The sequence below is a fragment of the Eschrichtius robustus genome, chromosome 19 (genome assembly GCF_028021215.1).
Source record: "Eschrichtius robustus isolate mEscRob2 chromosome 19, mEscRob2.pri, whole genome shotgun sequence".
Classification (NCBI taxonomy): Eukaryota; Metazoa; Chordata; class Mammalia; order Artiodactyla; family Eschrichtiidae; genus Eschrichtius; species Eschrichtius robustus.
Genome location: NC_090842.1, coordinates 64,629,597 through 64,648,688, shown reverse-complemented (window position 1 = coordinate 64,648,688; position 19,092 = coordinate 64,629,597). Strand labels below are relative to the sequence as shown.

At 41.5% G+C, this 19,092-nt stretch overlaps 1 protein-coding gene across 2 annotated transcripts in view; it reads right to left on the bottom strand.

The window, feature by feature from the left end:
* Nucleotides 1-6,225: 6,225 nt before the first annotated feature.
* Nucleotides 6,226-19,092, bottom strand: part of LOC137753007 (zinc finger protein 350-like) — a 34,931-nt gene continuing 22,064 nt past the window's right edge. The window contains exons 1-5 of one of the 2 annotated variants that reach the window (XM_068527958.1): nt 15,628-15,707; nt 10,712-10,902; nt 10,124-10,250; nt 9,755-9,847; nt 6,226-7,565 (exon numbers count right to left, since the gene is read on the bottom strand). In XM_068527958.1, coding sequence (XP_068384059.1) covers nt 6,229-7,565; nt 9,755-9,847; nt 10,124-10,250; nt 10,712-10,726 — 1,572 coding nt within the window. In that variant the 5' untranslated portion in view covers nt 10,727-10,902; nt 15,628-15,707 and the 3' untranslated portion in view covers nt 6,226-6,228. Of the gene's footprint in view, nt 7,566-9,754; nt 9,848-10,123; nt 10,251-10,711; nt 10,903-15,627 lie in introns of those variants that run through there. The other variant, XM_068527959.1, reaches the window with a different exon arrangement.

Genomic DNA, 19,092 nt, shown 5'->3' with positions numbered 1-19,092 from the left:
CAGCGATCGGGGAGGAAACGGTCGTGATGGAGGTTACGGCTCAGAGCGGGAAGAACTGAAATCGCTTTTGGACACCTCCTTCCCTTTCCCTCCTCGTTGTCGGTCAGAAGCACTAGGCTGAATAATTTTTTTAGAGGCTGGACCCTATCCAAGGCCGTGGCGGCTTGAGCTGGATTCTATTTTGTCTTTTGGGCAAAACGGGAGAGATGGCGGCGCCCGTGAGCCACGACGGAGGAGCAGCAAGGGGGCGGCCATCTTACAGGAAGTGCAGTTCCGTTCGGCAGAGACCCGAGGAGCTAGCGTTAGGAGGAAACTTGGGACGGTCAACGAAGTTTGCAGGAGGTGAGACACGTTGTAAAGGCGGCGGTCAGGCCCTGGACAAAACACGGAAACTTCGAGTCCTGGTGAAATTTGGGAAAGAGGTAAAGCGGGGATGGGAATGAGTACGGCTGGTCTGAGACCTGTTGAAGGGGCGGGGCCGATGCTGAGAGCGGCGCTCTGTGAACATCGATGCCCACAGGGGCCTGGGAATGTGGCTGCCTTTAGTAGGGAAGGGAGAGGGGTGAGGCTTCAAATGTATGCGAATGTTTCCTTAAAAAACGAAGGGCATTTCAGAGTAATTAAATGGTGAGCTGTGCTGTTATACTGTTTGGCATCATTCCCAAATAAAATAAACACACTTAAGAAATATTAGCCATTATTTTATGCAGGCAGAGGGGTAGTAGAGGATATTATCTATACATTCTTTCTAGAGAGCAATTTATTAGAATTATCTATACAATTTAAATTTTTCATTCTCGTTGATGTAGAAATTCCAATGCTAAGAATCTTTGCTAAAAACTTTTTATATTAACCACAGAAATTTTGGTAATTTTTTTAAAAACTAGGAATAACTTGAATGTACAATCAGCAGGTGAATAGTTTGGTAAATTAAACGCATTCCTTCAACAGAACGGTTTATAGCCATTAAAAAGCCAATTATAGAATTACCAGTATTTTTTAAGTGACTTCAAAAGGATGAAATACTGACCTCCAGAACAGTATTTATAATGTGATCCTCACATGGCCAACATTAATAAACATATGCATTTCAAATTTTTGAATGGATTAAGTAAAACTTACAATTTTGATTATATTTGGGGTTTGGGCTTGGAGATGGACTCTTCACTAAGTACCCACTAAACTCAAAAGATTTTATTAACACAGCATCAAAACATACTGCCTGCTCCAGTCTCACAGCTCCTCAAACTACACAACTCTAAAATGGAAGTCCTTCTCCCTTCCAGACTGAATTTTCCCTTATTCTGTTTCTCATCTAGCAGTCACTATTACACAATAAATTAAGAATAGAGATGTGTTACCTGGATTGTAGGTTACTGGAGGTTGCTGTGAAAAGGTCAGAGGACGCAGCCAAAACAAAACTCATATGTCGTTGTCACACTGGCCACCAATTCCTGTTATGCTGGCTCAGAAATAACTTTTGAATCACTTCCTGTACTCGCCCTCATTGCTTTAGTCCATTTATCTGAATTACTACTGAATTTGCCACCGCACTGGTCCCTTCTTAGAAGGTGTATCTCCAACCACCTCCTTTTTTCCCGTACCATACCATGTTTATTACCATACCCTCCATGAAACTCTGAATTAGTATACTGATTACAGACTAAAGCAGGATCTCAAGAGAATTCTTTTAAGGCTGTATACAAGCAAACATCAAACGGATTCTCCATTGTCATCCTCCATTACTCCCTGCCTTCCACTTCCCAATGCCCTGTGGTCTCATATGCTACTAGGAATTTGCAAATACTTTCCCTCCATTGAAGTCCTTGGCACACAGGAAGCAATGAGAGAATATTAGTTACTATGGCTGTTCTTTCATGAGTCATCTTAGATGTCACTTCTTCAGATAGCATTCTCGGACACCTTCCAGGTCAGTCTCAAAAACAATAATACAGTTATTAAATATAAAATTGCAGCTGTATTGTGGTGCTAACGATAGGAAGTATAAAAGGCATCCAGTAGAGAAAACATGTCTATACAAGGGATGACTGAAGATCATTTATCTTTCTAGACCATCATAATATGCTAATTTGACTGCCCTCCAAAATGTACTATGAGTTCCTCAGACAGAAACTCTGTAATATTTTTGTATCCACAGTGCTCAGAACAAAAACTTGAACAGAAGTTTTCAATAACGGACTATTAAATGAATAACTGAATTTGGCTTGCAAGATACAGTATTCTCTTCGTCAAGGTTCTGTGCTGCTCAGTGAAAATTAAATACAGCAAAGGTGCAAGAGAATGTTTATATGTGCTGCTTTTTGAAAAGAAAAGGGACAAAAAGTAGTATCTACTTGCTTGTACTGCCAAACAAAACAAAACAAAACAAAACACTGGAGGGAATAAAACTTACCTGTGGGAGCCAGAAGGTCAAGGGAAAACAAACTGAGAACAGGGTAAAAAAAAGTGAGACTCATAAATGCACCTTTTTATATAGTTTTAAGTTTTGAACCACATGACTCTGTGACCTATTCAAACAATTTCAATCCAATCTTGATGGGGAATACACATCTAAATCCAGGAAAAATAAAACTGCAAGTCTATAAAGGGCTTATAAGGAGAGGAACATAGTTCTATGGAGGGCCAGAAATTGGGGAACCTGGCCGAGTGAGGGAAAGCTTCACTGAAGAAGTGATTGTTGAAGATGATGAAGAATGAAGGAGGGACCCAGAAGATAGGAGGAAAGAAAGGAAAGTCCTCCGTCACTAGGACTAATGATAATACTGTTATTAATTGCATTTGACAGGTACTATTTTAACTACATCTACTTCTCACAATAAACCTACCCAGGCAGATATTAAAGATAAACTGAGGTGAGTTGAGTAACTTGCTCAGAGGCACACAGCTCAGGGCTGGCACGGCAGGATTCAAATCAGGCAGTATGGGACTTCCCTGGTGGCGCAGTGGTTAAGAATCCGCCTGCCAATGCAGGGGACACAGGTTCAAGCCCTGGTCCGGGAAGATCCCACATGCCACGGAGCAATGAAGCCCGTGCGCCACAACTACTGAGCCTGCGCTCTAGAGCCTGCGAGCCACAATTACTGAGCCCGCGGGCCACAACTACTGAAGCCCGCATGCCTGGAGCCTGTGCCCCACAACAAGAGAAGCCACAGCAATGAGAAGCTCGCACACCGCAATGAAGAGTAGCCCCCGATCTCTGCAACTAGAGAAAGCCCGGGCACAGCAACAAAGACCCAATGCAGTCAAAAATAAATAAATAAATTTATTAAAAAAAAAAAAATCAGGCAGTATGACTTCATTGCCCACTCCTAACCACTGTTTGAGGTGAAGGGTGATCTTTATTGAAATCGTAAGGATCCTGGGTGTGGAAGCAGGCTTAGGCATGCACTGGGCCTCCTTTACCTGGGGATGCCAAGTTCTGAAAGGTAAGCTCAGCACGTGGCCCTCAGAGCTCAGGGCAGCCCAGCCAGCCCATCCCAGGCCCAAACTGATCAGTTCCAGGAGTGAGCCCGCCTGACCATGCCTTGGCTGGAAGTGGAGAGTCACAGCACAGGAAGTGGAGGGGAGCTGAGGGTCAGGTTGCTGGAGCCCTTGTGACTGATTCTTTGCTGGAGACTCTCTGTCCTGAATCCATCCCATTATAATGTGAGGGCGGTGATGGGGACCGTAGCCCAGGATTTAGGACAAATATATTCAAAATTAGGTGTGCATCATGCCCTTGTTAAAAATGCAGAGTCCGGGACTCCAGCCCCAAAGGTTCTGGTTTAGGACGTGTGGGGTGTGACTCAGGAATTGCGTTACGTTTCTCAGAGAATCTGAGGCAGGAAGTTTGTCATAGACAATTATTACAAACAGTCCTGGAATGTTCTCTGGTTACAAATATTCTGAAGGGTGATTCCCCTCAGTACTTCGGTTTGGGCTCAAATTATATCCAGAAAAGCCTTTCCTTGGGGAGGGGGAAATCTCCCTCATTACTACCTACAGATTACTATAAATTACTATTATTAGACTTCATTTCTCCTCATAGGATTTATCACTTCCTGATATTTTGTAATCTCTCTCACCATCTCTCTCCTTCACTAGATTATATGGTCCACCATAAAGGCTGTTCCTTTGCCTGTTTTGCTCACTGATGTTTTCTCACTGTGTAAAACAGTGATTTGCACAGTGATGGCACTTTAAAACGTTTCTGGAGGAGTAAATTACCCAGACCCAGGATTTTGATTGAATTCTGAGTGGGCCACAGCACGGCAAATTTCCATGTCTTTTCCTATGAGTAGGAGTGTTTGTAATTGGGATCTTATATCCTCATGGGATCATGGGAATGAACTCTGGATAAAGGAGAAAGCAAAGACCCCAATTTGAGGACAGCAGGAAGGAATGAGGGAGATAGAAGACACCTGTCTCAATTCAGCAGGTCACAGAGGAGCCAGGATCTTTAAATGGCAACTCTTCACAGGTGTTAGGCCTGTGGACAAACCTCAGGATTCATTTCCAAGACATTCCAAGAAGATCTCACCTCCCCCCACTCCCTATACACTCCACCATTCTTAAAGACTAAGGCTCTCATTTTGCATTTTGTTCTATTCTAGGAATCATTTTCCTTTTTTGCTTTGTCCCTTTATAATCAGTTAAGTCTCTCTAACCTCAAACAGTTTGGGGTGTCAATTTTGGTCTTTAGAACTGTCTTTCCCTTCAGTGACAGACAGAATACATTTTGATTAGCCTATTAGTTTATTCATTCACTTTCCAAATCTAGAGATGATAAGAATTTTTTTCCCCCCTCTGTGCTGGGAAACCGAAAATCATGGAAACCAGCACTCTCCAATATAACTTCCTGGTACAATGGAAATGACGGTAGAGCATCTTCCCATTGTCTCACCATTTTGCTGTCTGTGCTGTCCAATTCTATTGCCACAAGTCACATGACTGTTGAGCACTTGAAATGTTGCTGAAGAACTGATTTTTCATCTTATTGGTTTTCAATTTTTTTAAACATTAAAATGTAAAGAAAGCCACTAAAATTAAGGAATTTATAATTTCCTCGTGGAGATAACAAATAGGCATTAAAAAAAAAATAACTTATTTGGGGAATTCCCTGGCGATCCAGTGGTTAGGACTCCACACTTTCACTGCTGAGGGCCCTGGTTCAATCCCTGTTCAGGGAACTAAGATCCCACAAGCCGTGTGACGTGGCCAAATAAATACATAAATAAAAGTAAAAAATAACTTACTTGAAACAACGAGGTCCTACTGTATAGCACAGGGGACTATACTCATTATTCTGTGATAAACCATAATGAAAAAAATATGAAAAAGAATATATATACATACATATAACTGAGTCACTTTGCTGTACAGCAGAAATTAACATTGTACATCAACTATACTTAAATAAATTTTAAAAAAACTTGTTCGTGTTCTGTGGTGCTTAAATACCATTATTAACTCCTTCCCCAATCCCCCAAATGATATGCTCCTTCAACAATAAATTGTCATATTCCCTTGAGCCAATTACTCCAGGTCCATTTCACTTATTATGGATACTTACATCCTCTCACTAAATTAGCTTGAGTGTAGAGATGCCACTTAAAGATAATCCGACTACCTCAATGGTCTCTCCAGGGGACGATGAGCTTTCTCTGTTCTGATCACAGTATCCTCAGCTTTTGGAACAGAACCATATACCAAGGATGTATTTGACAAATACTCTGTAAAAGACCAAATTGACTCAGCCTAAGGCTGTTGTTTCATTAGTCCCTCTGCATAATATAAACTGCTGAAAGTTTAAGGAAGACATCCCAGTTTCAGATTCATCATTCACCTTGGCCTGGGGAAACTGAATTGATATACACACGCCGCATAGCCCACCAATCCAATATTAGCCCTCTTGTGATTTTTCCTCCATAGCAACCTTCCAGAAACAAATTATATGTTTAAAAAATTCACCTCCTTATTTCCTCCACTTAGTTGAACTCAGGCTTCCTTCATTTATTTAATTGACACAACAGAGCAATTGACGTGTGTGTTTGGGTTAACATCAGATTATGCCTCAGTATCAAGGCATATACGTAATTGGATGAGTAGGTCATGTGTTCCCAGTCTCAGCATTTATACAGTTTCTCTCAGTGTATACTTTTCAGCCACCATATGAACTAGAAATTTTCGCTCAACCCTTTTCCTCAGAGAATGTCTTAATTTTTTTCCCTACTGGTTTTCTGTGACATAAAATAAAATATAATTGACCACTGAAGGCACAACCACATTCACTGCATTCATAAGGGTTCTCTCCTGTGCCAACCCTCTGCTGTCTCCTGTGGGTGCACATCTGGCCACAGGCTGTCCCACTATGACTACATTCCTGTTTGCTAGGAGCCCACTGATGTTGACTGATGTCTGAGGGACCACAGAAGGTACTTGCATTGTCACTGTATTAAGGTTTTTCTCTTGGAGGACAACACTGCTCTGTGAGGACCTGTGACCCTCTGAGGGAGGATTTTCCACCTTGACTGAATGAGTTTTCTGATGTTTATTGAGGACTGACTTCCCTCTGAATGATTTCCCACATTCACTACATCTATAAGGTTTCTCCCCTGTATGGATTCTCTGATGTATAACGAGCTGCGGCTTCTCGATAAAGCCTTTCCCACAATCGCTGCATTCAAAGGGTTTCTCTCCTGTGTGAGTCCTTTGGTGTTTAATGAGACCTGTCTTCTGGGAAAGGGTTTTTCCACATTCCCCACACACAAAGGGAGTCGTTCCTGTGTGAAATCTCTGGTGTGCTGTGAGGCATGTCTTTTGGCTGAAGCCTTTTCCACATTCATTGCATATATAAGGTTTCTCGCCTGTGTGAATCCGCTGATGCACCATAAGATTTCCCTTCTGGATGAAGCCCTTTCCACATTCGCTGCATATAAATGGTTTCTCCCCGGTATGGGTTTTCTGATGGACACTGAGCCCTGATTTCTTGAGGAAGGCTTTGCCACATTCAGTGCATTCATAAGGTTTCTCTCCTGTATGCGTTCTCTGATGTTCAGTGAGCTTGAACTTTCTGAAGAAGGCTTTCCCACATAGATTACATCGATGGGGCTTCTCTCCTGTATGAAGATTCTGGTGATCAGTGAGCCAAGACTTTTTGATGAAAGCTTTCCCACATTCACCACATACATGAGATTTCTTTATTTTTTGAGTCTTCTGATGCTTGATGAATTGGGACTTAGTGCTGGTGAGTTTTTGGCTTGCGGGGAATTTAATTTCAGTATGAAATTGTTCATTGTCAGCATGGAGACAGGATCTGACTTCTCCAGTAAACTCAGCAGGGCTCTTTATTTCATAGCTCCTGCTCTCGGAAAGTAAAGTTAAATTTGATTTCATACTTTTTCTATGTAAGTCAAACATACCATGATTTTGCCTGAACAGAAAATGAGTTCTCCTCCGATGAACAGAATATTCCAGTGGGTTCTGTTTGTGCCATTGTTCTAGTCTCTTCTCCATGCTCTCATTTTGTAAGTGCTCCAGCAGGTGATCATCAACTTTCCAGACTTCTAGGAAAGAAAAGAAGAATGAAATCCTCCATCTTCCAGATTTGGAATTAAAGGTATTTTTAAAAATACTTTGATGTGAGGTGTCTTTTTAGTGATGACCCTATGGTACGAATGTTAATAAAACTCTATGTTTAATGTTCTGTATACATTGGAAAAAAACAGTCATAATGAATAAATACAGATTTGGTTACTTTCTAAATACTGTAAAATACGAGCAATTTCCTGTGAGCAGGAGACCACAGGTTGCAGGGCCACCTCATCCAAATTGGGGAGGGATGGACTCATTCATTCCACAGATCCTTACTGATCACCTCTGTGTACCAGGAACGGTGCTAGTGTTGGGGATTCACAAACATACTCCTAGTGTTCACGGAGCCTATACTGTAGGTGGGTAAAACCACTTCACAGGGCAGAGATAGACACAGGAAAACAGCTGCAGGTTGGGAAACCTGGCGGGAAGGAACGATGGAGAGGAAGAGAGGTGGAGGAAACCAGGGCTCATTTTGGAGGGAGACAGGCCTCCCCATGGATCCATTGTTGTGGTCTGCATGAGGGGAATGAAGAATATGACACAGCAGAAAAAGAAAAGAAAAAACTAGAAGACAAAAAAAAAAAAGGAAAAAAAAAGACAAAGAAAATGACACAGCAGAGAACTCCAAGCACATTTAACTTACAATGTGCACCTCAGAGAGATCCATTATGCAACTTCATTCCATCACGGCACTTTTCACCCCCTAGACATATTTATTTTAAATTTTGATTAAATTGATGTCTCGTACTCTTAGAATGAAAGCTCTTGGTCTATTTGTTTTATCAACTGCTGTTACCTTCCAGCTTACACTAGACTATCAAAAAAATAATTCATAGAGGAATGAGTCAAGGAAGCAATCACATGTATGGAACAGATTGGGAGGTTTAGGAAAGAAGATGGAAATCTCTGTGTGAACAAGATGATATGTTATGCCGATCACTAAAAGAATTTTTATGTCATGTGACAGGTAACATGGTTACCTGGAACTTTTTTTTTTGGCTGTGCCACATGGCACATGGGATCTTAGCTCCCCGAACAGGGATTGAACCCACGTGCCCTGCACTGGAAGCGTGCAGTCTTAACCATTGGACTGCCAGGGAAGTCCCTACCTGGGACTTAATGTTATCAGAAGGTGAGGGGAAAGAAATGAAAGCTTTCAGGAAGTGAATACAATGGTAAGGTCTACAGTGAACGAGAAGAAAGTTCAAAATCAGTAAATACACAAAGGAATTAATTCGAAGTAGGCAAGAGTTATGGTCTGGTTGAGGCTGGAACTGAGAATGTAGGATGTTAAAATAACTTTCCTAGTTAAAAATTCATGATGAACAGCAGACTCCTTTACAGAAAAGAGCTCTGCAGGTGGGTGACATGTGAGGTAACGCCTGAATGGCCAGGATGGAGGATGCACAGGAGTAAGGGAGAACCTAAACCTCTAGGGTTTCCTGGGAGGGAAGATGATCTTAGGTCCTTGCGGTTACTGGGAACTCAGGAGAGCTGCCATCGAGATAAGTTATATAGAACCCAAGTCTGTGGTGGATCACACTGGGGAGAGATCAATTTGGGAGTCTTCTCCAGTGACCCCAAGGAGCTTAGCTTATTATGATGAAGAAAACTTTGAAGGTTAAGAGATCATTGGAGAAAATGGAAAACAAAACCTTTGGAGAACCTCAGAGCGGGAATAAGGCACAGTGAAGACCAGTCTACTTTGGGGCACGGAATCCAAGATGGGGTGGATGTGAGGAAAGAAATCAACATTACCAGTGGAGCAGAAAGGTGCAGTAGCCAGAAGACAGTGAGCAATTCAAAGTTTTCTCTTTGGAGAGAGGCCTTAGAAGGTGGAATTTCATAGAAAAGGAGGTGGAAGTATATGAAGAAGAAGGAAAAGATATGAGAATCCTAGGGAAAAGAAAACTATGCAAACAAAAATCAAGATGGGGGTAAAATAAAGAAGAAACAGATCCCAGAAAAGACAAGAGTCTTCCCTAAGAAGGGATATATTTTTCTCTAAACTCCTACAAAGAAAGAGAGGTCTGACATCGGGAGAGGGATGCACGGAGGCACTGCTTACCCAGCGTCCAACCCTCTCACAGCTGTGACTCTTCTCTGACCAACTACAGTGTGATTTCCACGCCTGTCACCTTGCTGGTCTCTCACTCACCTGAATGGGTTCCACAGTGGATTTCATCTTCCATCGTCCATGGTTCTCCTTGATCCAACTTGGAGAGTATGTCTGGTTTGCTGGCTTTATAACCTATTCACCGGAAATGATAGAATATTTAGACCCAGTGAATTGGGCTTGGGATCTGTGAAGACAGCAGAGTGTTACATTTCAGGACAAAACAATGTTACAACCTACAAAGTAAAGGCTTTTCTCTCAGGAGAAGGGAGAACATACCCACGTATCTGGGTAAGGGGCTAAGAATCTATTGCTTCAGAGCATCACAGACACTCCAGAGCTTTCAGAAGCTGAGAAAGGAGAGGCCACTGATTGGGGACCCTCTAAGGGACCCAGGAGAGCCGTCCTCACCCACAGACAGCAGGTTGCTATAGTTCTCCAGCATCACGTCCCGGTACAGGTCCTTCTGAGGAGGGGCCAGGAGCTGCCACTCCTCCCACGTGAAGTCCACGGCCACATCGTCAAATGTCAGGGTTTCCTGTAATAACAGTGGTGTTTAATGAAGCGATGTCCTTTTGATGATATGGAAGACATGTTAAAGTTTTTCTGCTCATTTCCACTTTATAGGCTGCATCAAGATATCTAGCAGGGTTTTTATTTTAATAAACCATTGAAGAAGCAAATGTCTAATAAAATATTCTCTAATTGTGTAGTCAGCCACCCATCCATTTATCCAATTAGAAGTTTCTATAATGTGTAGAAGTTACATCTTCTTGTTAAGCTAGAGACACCACATTCTCATATATATATATGTATACATATATATATACATATATATATATATATATATATATATATATATATATATATATATATATATATGAATGACAGAGAAAAGATACACATATTTATAGTTTACAGAATAATGGAAGTGATTTTTTACAGGCCTCTACAAATCCATCAGGGAACAAGGAAAGAATAAAACAGAACAAAAGTCACCTGGGCCTCGATCATTTTCTTCTGTTTCCTGAAAACAAGCTGGCCAACAGGGAGGTTCTGTCGCTGTGTCTTCTGGATCTGCCCTAAATTCTGTTCTGTCTTCAATCAAGTGTGTCCCAAGAAATGCTGATACCAAATCCTGTAACTTCTTCCTCCTTCTACTGATTCTTTTGCTCCTGGAGAGTCAGGACCTGTGCGTTGAGGAGAAAATTCAAGCTGAGGGTACATCTCCTCTGGGCCCAGACGCTAACGCTGCTCCTGGGCGCTCGCCTTAACCCAGTGCCCACAGCACTGCTGAGTGTCCCCAGAAGACTGCTGCCCCAGAAGACTTTATCCCTCTGGCCAAAAAGCCTAAGCTTCTGACAGTGGTGGGGGTATTCCTTTATTCCGTGAAGTTGAAGTGGGGTGACTGTCAGAGGGGATGAGGGAAACGAGATCCATGCCAGCAGCAGACCTCAGGAGCGGGAGAATCTCAGGCAGTTCAATTATACAAAAGGGACCGTATGGGAGGAGAGGCGCTGGGCACTGCTTTCCTTTAAACCGTGTGCGCTCAGGAACCTCCCCAAACGTTTTTATACACCCTGTGAGTACACACACTTCAGGTTGAAGACCAATGTACTGGGCAAACCAGAAGCAATGTCTTGTAAGCAATAATGGTAATATCTTAGGAGATTTTAAATACATAAAAAACTAAAATACAAAATAATAGTACATAAATTAGAAGGTGGTAAATGAAGTTGAGGTGCTCTAAGATGACTGTATTGTCAGAGGAAAGTGCAGAAGTACTAATTAACGTAAGAATTTGACAAAGAATAATTACATGTGATGTGTAATCTCTAGTGTCATAATGAACACTAGTAATTTTCTTAAAGTACATAATTTGCGGTGCTATCAGAAGAGGGAAATGTAATAACAAGAAACTCATCCAGAAGAAGGTACGATTCTGACACCAATTTGAATATGTGTGTTTTTTGAACACACCACCAAGCAATGCTACAACACCGGCTGGGTGTCCTACAGTTCAACTCAATTCTGTCGCTATGTACCTGGAGATAATATCATATCCCACCAGTTGAAGGCTCAGTCCTATGAGACTGGCTTCTACCTCCTACTTCATGTGCAAACACAAGTCCAGGTTGTCACGTGTACTTCTAAGCAACCAGCCACAGATGGCAAGTTCCAATGACCCCCCTCCTTGGGTTGATTAATTTGCTAGAGCAGGGAATTCCCTGGTGGTCCAGTGGTTAGGACTCCATGCTTCCACTGCAGGGAGCATGGATTTGATCCCTGGTCGGGGAACTAAGATCCCATATGCCGTGTGGCACGGCCTAAAAAACAAAAAAAAAACGAAACACAAGACAAAAACAAAACAAAAATTTTCCAGAACCGTTCACAGAACTCAGAGAAACATTTTAGTTATTATATTTACTTATTATAAAAGGATGTAACTCAGGAACAGCCAGATGGAAGAGATGCCTAGGGCAGGGTGTGTGTGTAATGGCAAGGAGTGCCCCCTATAGGAGCGTCACTCTCCCTGCATCTCCACATGTTCTCCAAGCCAGAAGCAATTTCACTCTGAGAATACATCTAAGAAATACATCCCTCCAAAAATATGGGCATATTTGAACCAGTGGACACGCTCAGGAATTTCCATAGCACCATTACTCATAATAAACCAAAATGCAAACAACACAAGTTTAATAAATACTAGGAAAAACCAAATATTCAAACAATGGAATGCTGTGGAAAAACTACAGTCTTTGCACAGCTTTCAAGCTAAGAATGACTTTTTTGTTTTTAAAGGACTGTAAAACAAAAATAAAGTATATGTGAGAGAACTGTGGCTTAGAAATCCTAAAATATTTACTGTGTAGATATTTATATATTTGCCTGACCCTTGTTACAGAGGAAAAAAAAAAGTACACCTATGTGCAAAAACGTGAATGATTCTCACAAATACTGAGCCTGACATAAAAAATGCATGATGTGGAGAAAACTCTAATCTGAAAAGATACACGCACCCCAATGTTCATAGCAGCACTATTTACAATAGCCAAGATGTGGATGCAACCCAAGTGTCCATCAGTAGATGAATGGATAAAGAAGATGTGGTATGTATACATACAATGTAATATTACTCAGCCATAAAAAAGAAGGAAATAATGCCATCTGTAGCAACATGGATGGACTTAGAGATTATCATATTAAGTGAAGTAAGTCAGAAAAAGACAACTATCATATGATATCACTTATATGTGGAATCTAAAAAACTGATATAAATGAACTTATTTACAAAACAGAAATAGACTCACAGACATAGAAAACAAACTTATGGTTACCAGAGGGGATGGGGGGTGGGTAGATAAATTAGCAGTTTGGGATGAACATGTACACACTACTGTGTATAAAGTAGACAAACAACAAGGACCTACTGCATAGCACAGGGAATCATACTCAATGTCTTATAATAACCTACAATGGAAAAGAATCTGAAAAAGATTTTATATCTGTATAACTGAATCACTTTGCTGTACACCCGAAGCTAACACACACTGTAAATCAACTACATTTCAGTTTTAAAAAATGGTTTACAAATTGCGTGATGTATAATTACATTGAAACATAGTTGAAAATACCCAAAACTAAATAAACTATAATGATGAGGAATGATTATGTTATAACACCATAAAGAAAAGCCTGAAAGTGCTTGCTAATAGACAAGATGGTATTCACCTTCGGGTGTGAGGATGTAATATAATTGGGAAGAGGTTCACAGAACACCACTGGGGTGCTGGCAATGCTCTGTTTTCGATGTAGGTAATGTCTGTATATATGTATATATTCCTCTTTTTTTTTTTTTTGGCCGTGCTGTGTGGCATGTGAGATCTTAGTTCCATGACCAGGGATTGAACCCTCACCCCCTGCAGTAGAAGTGCAGAGTCTTAACCACTGGACCGCCAGGAAAGTCCCTATATGTATATATTCCTTTCATACTAACTCACTTGTAGAGCTTTTAATTTAACAAAGAAATGGAAAAACTCAAAAATACTAAAAGCCTGTTGTTTGAAAAGACCAATAATATATAATTATTTAGGGTCAAAAGAGAAAATGCAAATAAAGGACAGAAGGAATTAATGGGAGGGACTTCCCTGGTGGTCCAGTGGTTAAGACTCTGCACTTCCACTGCAGGGGGCACGGGTTTGATCCCTGGTCGGGGAACTAAGATCCGACATGCTACAGGTGGCCAAAAAAAAAAAAAAAAAGAAAAGAAAAAAAAAAGAAAAAGGAATTAATGGGAGTTATGACTCAGATAAAATACAGATTTTTTTTTGTCTGAAAGAATACTATGAATACCTTCATGTCATTAAATTTGAAATCCTAGATTTACCCTCCTGAAAACATGTTGACTTCAGACAATACAGCAAGTGAATTTATAAGTAAGCAACAAGACAAAAATGTCCATTACCACCCCACTTTTCAATTTTGTATTGCAGAGTTGAGCCAATGCATTGAAATAAGAATAAGTTAACATTAGGAAATAGGGCAGAAAATTTTCATCAGTATCATTATCAACATGACAAAAAAGATTCAAGGCATTACTTATTTAAAAGAGAAAATGCTCCCCCAGAAACCCCAAAGCAGATTTTTACATACACAGTTGGCTAGAAATGCCCCATATACCTAAGCTCATTTCTTAGTACTAATTCAATCACTACCAATGGGAACTCGAACCACATGACTTACTAAGACCAACCGGGACTTACTAATAAACTGGGATATAGGTCACCATGCCATAGGGATAGATAATTAAACAAAACGGAGATTCTGTTAGCAAAGAACAAAGTGTTCATGTATGTCAGGGAAGCAAGTAACGGTGCCGGTACAATATATCAATATTAGGAGGTGAGTGCAGGTGTTGGCAAACATGTTCTGCAAAGAGAACAGACACAGATTTTCAAATTTGCAGGCCAAAATGTCTCTGTCACGACTATATTCTGCCTCTGCTGTGCGAAAGCAGCAGAGACGATACAAAACAGATCGAAATTGCTGGTTTAGTCCCTCAGTCTGTAGTCGACTCCTTGATTAAAAGCTAAAAGCCCAGGATAAACAACAAGGCCCTACTGTATAGCACAGGGATGTTCAATATCCTGTGATAAATCATAATGGAAAAGAGTATGAAAAAGAATGTACATGTATGTATAACTGAATCACTTTGCTGTACAGTAGAAATTAACACATTGTAAATCAACTATACTTCAATAAAATAAATTAAAAAAGAAAAAACCCACACAGAAAAAAGCTGAAAACCAGATGGTTTCGAACTACTGCCCTGGGCTGTACCGTCTTCCGTCCCAGCAGCCGAAGTTGGAACCTCAACCCAAAAAGTACACCCAGGGGTCCTCGGCGTCCAAAGCCTCAGCCCTCACAAGCCTCTCTGTACCACAGACACTGACTAAACACTTCCTTATTAATCCGAAACCTGGGCCAGACACCCTCATATGACCATCCAGCCAGGCCCCAACACCACTGAGCCCCAAATTAAATCCCCAGCCTGAACCCGACACTGCGCTCATCGTCAATGCCACTCGTACGCCCTGCAATCTGCAGAACCGCAAGCCCTGACACCTGGAAGAGCAATGATCTCTACAGAATCTGATCGTACTGACACCCAGGACACCCCCCAACCTAAACCGTAGACAAAACCCGCGTCCGGTTCCCTTCAAATACCTCAAAGCAGATACTCTCCTGGTTCACGTTAAATACATCCACCTCCGCACTTCTACCCTCCCCCTCTGCCCTCCGGCAAAAATCTCATGGGTCCAGATTGCACCAAGTCCACGCGTCACCCTTGGGCGAAACAAAACCACCACTGTGACAAAAAAAAAAAAAATCCAGGGACAAAAACACACACTAACCTGATTTCCCCAACCTACAAGGAGCCTAAACGTCGTACTTCTGTGAACTGCTTTGACGTCTAGACCGGTCCGGCTCCCGTCTACGGCAGCCGAAGTGGATCTGCGGTGTTTCAGGAAACGAGGACGACCGGATTTCCGGCATTTCCTAGAGAGGCAATATGTCCGCGCCCAGCTCTCCGCGGCCCCAGGGGGCGGCCATGTTGGGACACCTGACGTACAGCGGGCCAAGGGGCGGGTTTGGGTACCAGGAGCCAGGGATGGCGGGGAAGGTGAGAAGACACTGAAATTATCTAATTTCCTGGTACTTCGACTCTTGCAGAAAATAGGTAAATTTTCAGTCTCAAGCTTCGCGAGGCAAAAATGATGCAGGCTAAGTTGCTTTCAGCAGGCTAGGCAGACAAGTAATACGGCCGCGGCGAGTATTATCTACTTTGTATTAAAAAAAAAAAAAAAAAAAAGTTTCCAAACGGACAAGTAGGAGTTGTCGGCATGGCAGCGGAGAACGCACTCGTAGAAAGGGAAAAGATTTACCGTTACCTCCGGTAAACGGACGCCACGGACAGCTTCTGATCGGAAAATAGTTTGTAGAAAGCTGTTTTTAAGAACAGAAAAAGATTCCCAGAAGCAGGTACAGTACGGGGTCGGCTAGTAACGAGAGAAAAGAGCGGCTGGGGCTAATCTAAGTTGTGATGGGGGGCGGCGGCGGGGGCGGGGGGGACTTAGGAAAAGGCCACTAGCAGTGAGGCCATTCAAGGTATGGAGTCGCTGGGAAAAGCACAACCTGCGGGTGGTGATGCGGCTAGTAATCCAAGATTTAGGGCAAAGAATGTCAAAATTAGGTGTGCATCAGGCCATTGTTAAAAATGCAGTCCTGGATTCCAGCCCCAGAGGTTCTAGTTTAGGAGGTGGGGAATTTGGCTGGGAAACTTGCATTAAGTTTCTCAGAGAATCTGAGGCAGGAAGCCTGTCATATACAATCATTAGAAACAGTCCTGGAATGTTCTCTGGTTACCAATATTATGATGGGTGACTCCCCTCAGTACTTCAGTCTTGGCTCAAATTATATCCAGAAAAGCTTGGGGGGAGGGCCTCCCGCATTATTACCAATACATTACTATAAATTACCATTACTAGGCTCTATTTTTCTTCATAGGACTTATCACTTGCTGACATATAATCCATTGACTCTCTCCCTCACTATATTGTAAGGTCCATAAAGGCTGTTCCCTTGCCTGTATTGTTCACTGTTGTATCTTCAGTGTGGAATACAGCGTCTCACACAGTGTTGGTGCTTTAAAATACGTCTGAAGGAGGGAATTACCCAATAACCCAGCATTTCAGATTGAATTCTGAGATGGCCACAACATGGCAAATTTCCATTTCCTTTCCTATTAACAAGACCCAACTATTTATAACTTGAATAGTTAGGATAACTACAGGATAGTTAGGAAATTAAGGAAAAGTACTCTGGCTAGTGAGAGGCGAAGAGCCCCACTCCCAGAGGAGGGAGAAAGAATAATGAAAACACATCTCAATTCAGCAGGTAACAGTGCAGCTGGAATTTTTTTAATGGTGGCAGCTCTCAAGAGTGATAGTCCTGTGGACAAAGGTTCTTCTCCACAACATCCTTTAAGAATGTCACCTCCCATCTCCTATTTTCTCCTCCATTCTTAGAGACTAAGATTCCTATCCTTTCTATTCTACGTATTCTGAGGATCCTTTTTCGTTTTTGCTTTGCCCAGTTTATATTGTTATTGGGTCTCTAATCAAATACAATTTGGGGAAGACAGCTGTGTTCTTTAGGACTGCCTTCCAATGGCTCATTCCCTTCAATGACAGAACACTCTGCTTAGTCCACTAGCTCATTCATTCACTTTCCAAATCAATGGATAATTGGTTTTTATTTTTCTGTGCTGGGAAATATAAAATCATGTAAACCAGGGCTCTCCAGTACAACTTTCTAGGATGATGGAAATGATGACAGATTTCTCTCAGTATATACTTTTCAGCCACATAGTCAGCTACAAAGTTTTGCTCATTGTCTGTGCTGTCCAATGTGGTACCCACTAGTCACATTGTGACCATCTGAAACGTGGTTTAGTGCAACTGAGGAACAGACTGTTTTTAAAACTTTAACATTTAAATAGCAAAATCAAGGAATTTTTAATCTACTGGGGGGATAAGACTTGGGCATTACAAAAATAACTTGTATCCTGAAGTGCTTAAAGTCCGTTAAGAGTAGCCCTTGCCGTCCCTCAAAATAATATACAACTTAAACAAGAAATTATCATAACCCCTTGAGCCAATACTCCATATCTGCTATGGACTGAATGTTTATGCCTCCCAAAATTCATATTTGGAGGCCTAATCCAAAATATGACGGTATTCAAAGGGAAAATGTGGGGGGGTGGGAGGGATAAATCAGGAGCTTGGGATGAACATACACACACTACTATAAATAAGATAGATAACCAGCAAGGACGTATTGTATAACCCAGGGAACTCTACTCAATATTCTGTGACAACCTATAGGAGAAAAGAATCTAAAAAAGAATGAATATATGTATATGTATAACTGAATCACTTTGCTGTACACCTGAAACTAACACAGCATTGTAAATCAACTATACTCCAATAAAATTAAAATATTAAAAACAAAAACCAAAATATGATGGTATTAAGAAGTGGGGCCTTTGAGAGGTGACTGGTTCAAGAGGGTGGAGCCCTCATGACTGGATTAGTGCCTTTATAAAAGACATCCCAGACAACTCCTTTGCCCTTTCCCCTATGTGAGGATACAGTGGGATGACTGTCTTCTATGAACCAGGAACCCTCACTAGATACCGAATCTGCTGGCACCTTAATCTGGGACTTTGTAGCTTCCAGAACTGTGAGAAATGAATTTCTGTTTTTATAAGCTACCCAGGCTATGGTATTCTCTTATAGTAACCAGAAGGGACTAAGAAAATGTCTGTTTCACCTTGTGTACATATTTACATCCTCTTACTAGATTACCTGGTGTGTAAAGGTACCACTTAAAGATAATCCAGTTACCTCAAATCTCTCTCCAGGAGACCATGGGCTTTTTCTGGTTTGGTCACCACTGTATCCTCAGCTTCTAGAACAGGACCCAGTAAAAAGGAAGTATTTGACAAATACTCAGTAAATGAACAAAATGACTCAATCTGAGACTCAATCAAACTGGCTCAAACTAAGTCCATTTGCATAATGTAAATTTCTCAGAGTTTAAGATAGACATCCCAGTTTTCAATTAATCCTTCACCTTGGCCTTCCAGAAACTGAATTGATATATATACGCCCAGTATCTCACCAATCCAATATTAGCCCTGTTGTGGTTTTTTGTTCATAGCAACCTTCCACATACAAATTATATGTTTAAAAACTTCACCTACTTATTTTCTCCACTTAGTTGAACTCAGGCTTCCTTCATTCATTCGACTGACA